The 9,963-nt window shown below is 55.6% G+C and overlaps 1 protein-coding gene across 1 annotated transcript in view; it reads right to left on the reverse strand.

Moving 5' to 3' along the window:
- The window catches only part of DEPDC5 (DEP domain containing 5, GATOR1 subcomplex subunit), a 113,278-nt gene that overhangs the window by 25,444 nt on the left and 77,871 nt on the right, over positions 1–9,963 (reverse strand). The window contains exons 26-29 of the mRNA XM_069081385.1: positions 6,422–6,539; positions 6,133–6,300; positions 3,909–4,128; positions 3,342–3,475 (exon numbers count right to left, since the gene is read on the reverse strand). Of these exons, the coding sequence (XP_068937486.1) occupies positions 3,342–3,475; positions 3,909–4,128; positions 6,133–6,300; positions 6,422–6,539 (640 nt within the window). The remainder of the gene's footprint in view (positions 1–3,341; positions 3,476–3,908; positions 4,129–6,132; positions 6,301–6,421; positions 6,540–9,963) is intronic.

Genomic DNA, 9,963 nt, shown 5'->3' on the forward strand with positions numbered 1-9,963 from the left:
GCACAGAGGGGTGCCCGGAGGATGCCCCATCATCTCTGAAGAAGCAGGGTGGACATCCTCCGACGCCTCTGAAGGGCATGTCAAAGGAAAACTCCCAGTTCTAGGGCTCACTTGTCATCTTGAATCAGAGGGTCATCAAGCAAGGCTCTCAGCTGTTAAAACTGTCAGAGAATCTCTTGAAATTTCAAAACACGTGCAGGAGAGCCAAGTCAGAGAAGGGCGTCACATGCAGCAGCCCACTCTCGTAAGTGACCAAAGAGCAGGAAGAACATGGGGATTGCACATCCTCTGCCCCTCTGGTCAATTATGCAGCTGTAAGGCCACAGTCTGCTGCAGAACATGGTCTGCAAAAGGCCGCCCAGTACTGTTTTCAGCCAATGGTGAGCAGCCTCTACGTGAGCCAGTACTGGATAGTTTCTCAATCGCCCTGGTGGCGGCAGTAACAATAATTAGCCTTCCTTTTCAGATGTCTTGAAAACTGATCCCTTCTTCCCTCAAAGCTGTATCCCCTGCGGCGTGGCCTCCTCCGTGTGTCCTGCGTGTATCTGGCCACTCTGCCCGTCTGGTGTCATGACAGAACTGGCAGGAGCCTCTGAAATCCCGACAGATCTCTTCCCTTTTCCCTCAATCGTCGCCTTCTTTCCAGGTCCATCCCAGATGCTCCACGGATGATGCAGCCTAACAGGCGTCTTCCCAAGGACTCGGGGAGCCCGATGCCCCTTGCTGCTTTTCTCTCTTCTCTGCAGGGACTCTGCATCCACTTCTGACATTCGCATCAAGGGCTCATCATGAGCTGGACTTGGCCAAAAACAGCAGATGTTTATCCGTGGAGGTGGTACCTGGGTTCCTTGGGGCGCCTCATCATGGCCATGGACTGGCCCGGGGCAGCCTTCCTTGGGGAATTGTGATTTTCTGGGCAGGGGTCTATTATTTTATTCGTTACTCATTTTTCAGAGTCAAGAATTTTTTCAACTGGCCTCAGTTGTACTGGATGGTGTCTGCTCTTTATTCCTTCCTATAATTTGGTACAGGTTGAGGCTGATGGTGACTTGGAAAGCTTCCACATGGGCACGAGGCATTTCCCGACTGCTGGAAGGTGACCGATCCCATTCTTTGTGACGTCACATAGTAATAACAGAGCGCCGTGCGCCAGGCTCTGGGCTAAGCACTTTACCCTTTGCCATCATCTCACTGGACCCTCACAACCGAGGGTAGGCCCTATTATTGTCCTCCTTGTACAGATGAGGAAACTAAGACAAGCCGAGGCTGACCTGCGTGGAGTCACACAGCTAACAGAGGTCTGAAGCTGGACTGGAGCCTGGGTTTTGCTGCCTCCAGGCTGGGCACCTGCCAACACACTCCTGGAGAGTAGTCGTGACCCAGTACACACTGATTTAGCTGGAAGGTGCCTCCCCACTTTCTCTACTGTCTCTACAACTCTAATTCTCTGCTGCAGATGGGCAGAGAGAAAGGCCACCCACCCCAAGCCCTCACAACTCCCCCTCTGGCAGGCCCAGCTCAGGCAGAATCCGGAGATATGTGGCCCGGAGGCAGGGGCCCCATTGGCCTTGGTCTGACCCCCCTGCCCCAGAGGCGTCTCCGCTCCCTTCTCTGAAGCAGGTGTCAGCTACAGTGACTTTTATGGGAATCTTTTGGCAAATACTCATCACCAGTGGATGACAAGATGAACAGACAATCTGTCGCCTGGGGATACACAATAAAGCCACGTCTGGGATCTGGCTCTCCCAGCACAACCTGGGAGCTCTTCTCACCCCAGCCAGGACAGCTTCCTGGTCTTGAGCTAGTCTCCTATTGCCATGGGACCAAAGATTCAGAGCTGGGAGGGACGCTGGAGGCCATCAAGACACAAAGGGGGAAGGGACTTTTCCAAGGTCATACAGGTCCTAGAGGGCAGCAGCAGGATTGGAACCCAGCTCCTCTGGTTCCTCTGGCAATTACATCCACTTCATGCATCCGAGGACAAGGCTTTGCACTGGCACGGTGAACCCAGAGAAGAGTGGACTGAGCAGAGGGCATGAACACTGTCCCTGGAACATGTGAAAAGTTGCCCCAGGGAGGAAGGAAGGGGCTGGTTCTGCTTGGCTCAGAGGGTAGAACCGGGACCAGAGAGGGGCCTGACACCAAATCACCCTGATGCAGGAGCCATCCGAATGCCGCACAAGCTACTGCACGAGAGCAGGTTCCCCTGCCCGGGGTCTATGAGCACAGGCAGGCTATGTTCTCTCATGGTTTCCATGATGGGTGTGTTGACGGGATGGCTGCTGAGGTCCCTGCGGCTCCGTGACCCAGAGAGTCTCCAAATGTTCTTTGATAGGGGTGACCTCCGGCCTCCTCGGGCTCCTGTTCTGTGCCCTCACAGGGCGCCCATGACTGAGGCTGCTTTGTATTTCCATGTCATGGGCTGCTGTAGCCATCGAGCCCCTCCAGCCTCAGCTAAGCTGTTCCTGAGGAGGCCTGGCCTCTGCCCGAAGCCTTCCCTGCACTCACCAGCCCCTCCAGCTGCTCTCCAGTCTTCCATTCTGACCCTGCTTCCCGGCCTCGCTTGAGCCTGGCCTAGTTCATCAAGCTTCCCTGGTGACTCTGCTTCCTATTCACAGAGGGCCCCCTACTAAACAGAGCAGCTTCCTCCGAAGCCCAGCCTCTATGGAAGATGGGACAGGGGCATCAGCATCTCCCTGTCATAGGCACAGGAAGGCACCAGACGTCAGCTGACCCGCCGTGAGTGCCCCACACCCTCTACCTGGCCATCCTTTGGGGGTGGGGGGGGTGCACACTGGCTGGCGGAGGTGGGGCACTCCTGACCCTCAGGACAGGCCTGGCCTGTGTTGTTTGCTACCTTTCTGACAACCTGTACCCCATTTCCCACCTTGATCCCAAGCTCCTGATCTCCAAGAGCTTGCTGGAGCCCATGCAAACTCCCAGAGGGGAAGTTCCCAGGGACTGAGGCAGAAGCCTGGGGTTAGAATCTTGGCTCGCTGGCTGTATGGCCATGGAGCAGTCACCTAACCACCAGAAGACTGCCTTCTTCATCTTTAAAATGGGGATCTGCCCCTATGCACCCTGGTGTGAAGAAAGGGGCTACATGTTTGGGAAGGCACCATCTAAGAGGGAGTGATTATCCTAAGGGGCTAATAAGTTCCATCTGTTGTGTGGACATTTCTGGTGCTTGGAAGGGCAGAAAAGGATGCTGGAGACAGTTCTGAGGCCCTCAGAGAAGACTCTCTCAGAGAAATGACCTGAGAGTACATTCCTGCAGCTGCAAGAGATTCTAAAGGTCATCTGCTCAACCCTTCCCGGCCCCTGGGGACCCCAGCACTCACTTCTGACTGGCCTCCATCTCCAGCAGAGCTGAGAGGGCCGACGTCCCCTTCTTTCCAACAGGGGGTCCTGCGGGCTCCAAGGAGTGGGCAGGGACAGGGCCGGCCATCTGCAAGCCTTTCATAGCAGCACCCTTCTAGGGAGAGAGGAGGGGGAGAGGACATTAGTAGAGATGGGCTCCTTGGCCCCTTCACCTCCAACCCCTTGACAGAGCAACCCCAAGTCTGCCTTGGGAGTGTAGTTTTACCCAAAGACCAATCACACAGGTACTCCACCCTCCTAGTGAGGAAAGCCATGTCCGCTTGAAGGCCCAGGGTGCCTCTCTATGACTCTCCTTATCTGTCTCCCTCCCTCCCTCCCCCCTCTCTCTCTTTCTTTCTTCTCCCCTTTCTCCCTTCCTCTCTTCTTCTCTTACAAACTTGAGCCATCTGTCTCCATCTCCTGGGCCATGGGAAATACTCTGAACCAGGGGAGGAAGGGCCCTCTCTGTGCCCCTCCCTGATAGGCATCACCGGCCGTGCTGGGAAGGATGAAGTGGTCGTGGGGCGAGGGAGGAAGGCCCGGCTCACCCGTATCATGCGGTCTGAGCGATGCCGCCGCCGGATGCGGTTCAAGCCCTCCATGAAACGGATGAAGCCGTCGAGGAGCTGCCACTCCTCCTCGTCCGAGCGCGGCTTGTCCCCGTAGATGTCACAGTGCACCTCGCCTTCGGTGATGCGCTTGGTGGCCGTGACGCATGCCGGGAGCAGCAGGAAGCGTGTCCTCCAGAACTTCAGCGACTCAATTAAGCTACAGAGGAAAGACCCAGCGTCAGCCTCACAGCCCCCAACAAGAGCCCCCACTGACTCACCTGCGTCCACCAGGCAGAGGCCCAGCGTCTAGTCCCTAGGAGTCCTAGGCCAGAGGGGACAACACCAGCCTCATTTTACAAGGGAAGAAACAGGCCCAGAGAGGGAGACGGAAACGGCTTCCCCCAGGCCTGCCCCACAAACAGCGAGGAAGATATTCAATCAGCCCCCAGACTGGCCAAGCAGAAAACGTGCAAACCCGCGAGTCTAAAGGCGAGGGACAATGAGGTGCAACTGTCTATGTTCTCCTCTGGGGAGATGACACAGGGAGCCCCTCAGGGTTATCTACCCCAGGGGTCTGGGATGGAGGCGGACTGGGCAGAGCCTGTAGGGGATGATCTCAGGGGAAGAATGGAAGACTGAGAAAGAAGGGTGCACCAGGAGAAGGGGGAAAGGAGAGGAAATGAGCTCACATACGCAGCGTGTGAAAAGAGGAGTGTCTTCTTTTTTTTGGAGGGGCAACTGGGGTTAAGTGACTTGCCCAAGGTCACATGGCTAGTAAGTGTTAAATGTCTGAGGTCGAATTTGAACTCGGGTCCTCCTGACTCCAGGGCCAGTGCTCTGTTCACTGCGCCACCTAGCCACAAAAAGAGGAGTTTCTAAAACAAAGAGGGGGCAGTGCCAGGGAAATAAGGAAGTGGGGAGGGGGGAACAGATGGCACGGGACCCTCACCCTCATCTGAGCTGCTTAAAGGAGGAAGACACACACACACACACGAATGCATATACACACAGAGACACACATACATACTTACACACACAAAGGCACAGACACACACGCACATATACACACACACAAAAAGGCACGGACACACAGAGACACACATGCACACACACATGAACACAGACACACGCACACACAAGAACACACAGACACACACACATACATACACACTAAGGCACGGACACACAGAGACACACATGCACACACATAAGAACACACATGTACACACACAAAGGCACAGGCACACACAAGAATACACATACACACAAAGGCATGGACACAGAGACACACGCACACAAGAACATACACACACAAAGACACACGCACACACAAGAACACACATACACACATGCACACACAAGAACACACACAAAGGAACAGACACACACGCACACATAAGAACACACATACACAGAGCTGGGTAGGGAAGTCCATCTCCCCCAACAGGAGAAGGGAAGGGGCCATGATAGCAGCAGCCACACTCAAAGCAGACTGTCCGTAACAGCTGCAGTGGCATCTGTGTCCTTCGGCCTTCTCCAGCCCCCGGCCATGCTCACACCTGACAGTGACTGCCTGCAGTGGGCATGGCCGTGCTCTGCAGACCGCCTCCCACTCCTGCCCCTCTGCTTTAATATTCCTTTTATTTTCTAGGCTGTCCCCTCGGCTTCCCTCCCTCACGCAGGACAAAGCCTGCTCTGGGCAGGGCCTGTGAGCTTGCTGCTATAGGGACCAGCGGAGACCAAACGAGACGCTCCAGCCTGGCCTGTCAGCGGCACTGGAGAAACACCAGTGTGGGGACTGTCACTTGCCCTAGAGCCTTGGAGAGACACAGCATCAGACACATGTCCCGGGGCATCCCAACCGTGCACACCTGTTACGAGGTCAGCGTGGCAGGGAGATGGGGGCCGGGAGCACACAGAAACGGCCTTGCCTGGGGACCCCAGTCAGTCTGAGGCAGAGGCGGGACTGTCCCCCATCCGCCTGGACCCTCGGCCTGGTTTCTAGCCTCTACCTCATGCTCCCCCTCAGTAACCAAGAACAATAATTAAAAAAACGGTTCAGCCAAATGTGCCAGCACACAAGACGGGTCTGACGCCAGGTACAATGCTCCAGCTCTGCATGGTGGCCGGCAGCCCCAGCTCTAGCCCCAAGCAGGCTCCTCATCTGCAGCAGAGGGCCGGCAGTGCCCTGCCCATGAGCGCGGCCCAGCCTGCAGCTGACCTGAAGTCCTCGGAGCCCGCTGAGCAGATATACTGGTCCAGGTAATTCCACTTGTACTCCTCCAGCCGCTCGTGGGAGAACTCTACCCAGCAGGAGACAAACTCCGAGTCTGAGTGGGAGGGGCACAGGCTGTAGGCGTAGTTGATCTGGGCAGACTCGTAGGGGTACCTGAAAGCAGAGGTGGGGCCTGAGCCATCTACTGCCTTGGCCGGCCCCGCCATCACCATCACTACCGTGTCTTCTACCGCCCCCCCCTCCCCACCCGGACGGTGGGACCCCAGCCACTCACTTGGGCAGGTAGCGGGTGACGGTGATGATTTTGTCCTTCAGCGTCACTTTGTGGAAAGTGCGGCCCATGCTCAGCCAGTACTGGTCTTCCTCCTCGGGGCGGTTTCGGGACACCAGGCCTAATTGGAGAAAAGAAGGCCAAGCATTTCCTCTGACTCCAGCCCAGGGGGACAGACCCAACCCCAATACAGGAGGGCTGGGAAACTATCCCATGAAAATGTTACCAGATTTGGAGAAGACTTGGGAGACTCAGAGGACGCAGGGACACACAAGCGGAGTTGGGGGAAGGATTTCTACGATAACGAGATCATAAAGACAAACGGCTCCGGAAGGTTCAAGGGCGCCGATGAACGCAGGAACAAGCATCAGTGCAGAGGAACGACACTGAAGCCCGCCAGCCCTGCTGAGCCCCAGCTGGGTGAGGCGTCTGGGACACGGCGGATGCACAGCTGGGCTGCATCGGGCACTAGTTATCTGTTAGAAAGACAGCGTCTTTTATGTTTTATTGGCTGTGGCAGCAAAGGGGGAACAGAGAAGCATCAGCCAAAACAAAAAGGCTTCAGACGAGGATGATCGAAGCCTTGTGAAAACAGCCTTCAGAGAGACACAGACCAGCAGGTCAAATTCATCCCAGGCCTTGTTTTAGAAGCAAGCTGCATAGAACAGATTCGATTCCACATGTAATCCTCTTTTTCTGTCCTACTTTGTATGTGGAAATGCTCGCTTCTTTTGGGGGGGTATCTGTCAAGTCTGAAATTTTTAAAAACCTTACAATGACTATTTCTAAAGCAAGCAGAAAATCTTAGAGCCTTAGACTGAAAAGAATAATAACCAGCATAATAGCAGACCATGAAAGGGTTGAAAGGATCTTCAGTCAACATGCACCCTTCTACCCAGAGATGGTCCTTCCATGGGAGGGAGGGTATGTCCAGCCGTGCCCAGTCCAGCCCAGACAGACAGACCATCACGGCTCCTCTCTGGCTTGGCTCTGACTCGCCAGGTTTCCCCATCAGGGGGACCCTCCCTCTGCCTCCTCTTCTGCTCACCCTTCCCCCTTTCAGGCTGTGTTTTTCCCCACTGGAACTGGAAGCTCCTTTTTGCTTGTTTGTCTACCAGCATCTGAGTCCAGATTTAAACTCAGACCCTCCTGACTCCAGGCCCAGGGCTCTATCCACTGTGCTGCCTGGCTGCCCCCTCCATAATATCCTTAAAGAAGGCATCATCCAGCTTCTACCCAAACATGTCCAGTGACCAAACAAAGGCCCTGTTTGCCTCCAGAGATCCTCGGTGCACTCTAGGGTTCAGCCAAATCGGCCTAGCTCCATGCCCCCTGTCCCTTTCCCCAGATTGTTCCCTATACCTAGGGATCCCTGCCCAGTCTTTTGCCTCCTGGATTCCCTGTTTCCCTTCCAGGTGCAGCCTGGGTCCTTTCCTGATCCTGCCACATCCCACACTTACTTTAACACATCCCGACCCTTCTTCCTCCCCAGCAGAATGGAAGGGCCTGGAGGGCAAGGACGATTGCTTTGGGCCTTCCTATGCTCAGCATCGAGTGCAGGGCCCAGCACAGCTTTAGAAGGGATCAAGATGAAGCCTCACACTAAGCTTTACCTTCCCGACTGTGGGAGACACGACTAAAGAATAGACTGTCTGAAAGATGAATGGAAGGCCCAAGGTTGGGTCAGCCACCAGCTGACAGGGCAGTCAAGAGAGTCCATCACAAGTCTGCACTCCTTAACTGGCATCAAGGCCTAGGTCAGAGGTGGGGAACCTGTGGCCTCGAGGCCACATGTGGCCCTTTAGGCCCTCAAGTATGGCCCTCTGACTGAATCCAAACTTCTCAGAACAAATCCCCTTAATGAAAGGATCTGTTCTGGAAAACTTGGACTCAGCCAAAAGGCTGCCCCCAAGGACCTAGAAGGTCACAGGTGGCCTCAAGGCAGCAGGAGAACCTCACTGGGCCTCTCTCTGATCAGACCGAGCTGAAGGGCTGAGGGCAACTCTGGGCACCACCCTCAAAGAAGGACAGGCAGGGATAAGCTGGACAGCGTCCAGGAGAGGCAGCCAGGATTGGGGGGCGAAGCTGTGGATTCAGGCCCATGGGATCAGTAGGAGACCTGGAGAGGTTCAGCCTGGAGAAGGTAGGATTTAGGGGAGACATGAGAACTGTCATCACGTCTCTGACCTGGGGGCTGTCATGGGGAAGAGGAATGAGCTTGGGCCACTAGGCCCAGAGGGCAGCAGCTACACAGAAGGTAAGTGAAGCCTCCTTCACCAGGAGCTGTCCGTGGCCCAAAGTCCCAAAGTGGAGCGAGACACTCAGGCTGCGGGAGGCAGGTTGGAGGGTGGGGGGCATCACACCCACAGGAAGGCTCCAAGCAAGGGCTGAGGCCCACCAGCCCAGCAGGACTGTCAGTCACCAACTATTCAGAGGCCAAAGTGAGACAGGCCCTGCCTTCAGGGTGCTTATGTTTGGGGGACTTCTCTTTACTCTCTAGTTGTGTTCTGTCCACTATGTGCCCTCTGAGCAGAGGCAGAACGAACACAGATCAAGGCTAGGACAGCAGCAGGGCCCATAGTGATGAGAACAAGATGGTGTGGGACAGCGTGGGGAGCTAACATCCACACAGGAGGCCCCAAGACAGGGCAGCAGGCCAAGAGTGGGTAGGAGGGTCTGCAGGATGCCTGTGCACCATGGTCTCCTCCTGGCCCTGTGACCCAGAGATGGGAGGCCTGGCTAGTGTGGCAGAGGGCAGTCAGAACACCCAAAGACCCTAAAACATGCCAAATGGCCCACCAGGGCTTTCCCCCCCACTGTCTGGAGGGGCTGAGTCGAGGAAGGCCAGAAGGGAGGCTGCGGCCTGGGGGACAGAGGATGGGGTCAGTCACTGCACCAACACCCAAGACTAGCAGGTGAGCTCATTCTAGAACAGCCTTTCAAAGTCTTGGGGCCCCACCTCCCCAGTACCAGGGGAATCTGCTGCCCTTTGAAGTCATGAGGCCCCAGCCCTTACCCTTTCCTCACTCATTTAAACCCCTTGTGTCTGCTTGGCTCTGGGGGACACCCTAGGCCCACACAGGCTCAGGCCCTGCCCTCAGGGGGCTTACTATCCAAGGGGAGGCTAAGACCCCCCACAGAGAACTCTAATGCACTGTGCTATGTGCAAGGGGGAGCAAGGGGCCGTGGATGTGGAAGCAAAACACGCTTGAGCTCTGCCACTGACTTGCTGTGGGGCTGGAGGCACATTCGTCTCTTGTCTAAGGAAGGCCCTGGGCCAGGGGCACACAGTCCCTGCCCTCGGGGAGCTGATGAACACTGAAGCACTTTGGGCGCAGGGCTCTCTGGACAGTCTAGTTGCCATAATGAAAGGGTGGTGAGAACAGACAAGACAACCAAAAGAGACAGACAGAGAGACAGAGACAGAGAGAGACACGCAGAGATAGAGACAGAGACACAGAGAGAGGCAGAGAGACACAGAGATAGAGACAGAGCGACATAGAGACACAGACAGAGACAGAGATAGAGAGACAGAGACAGAGAGA

The sequence above is a fragment of the Petaurus breviceps genome, unplaced genomic scaffold (assembly GCF_028583685.1).
Source record: "Petaurus breviceps papuanus isolate PSGF00001 unplaced genomic scaffold, PetGlider_PUasm1.0 99, whole genome shotgun sequence".
NCBI classification, from domain to species: Eukaryota; Metazoa; Chordata; class Mammalia; order Diprotodontia; family Petauridae; genus Petaurus; species Petaurus breviceps.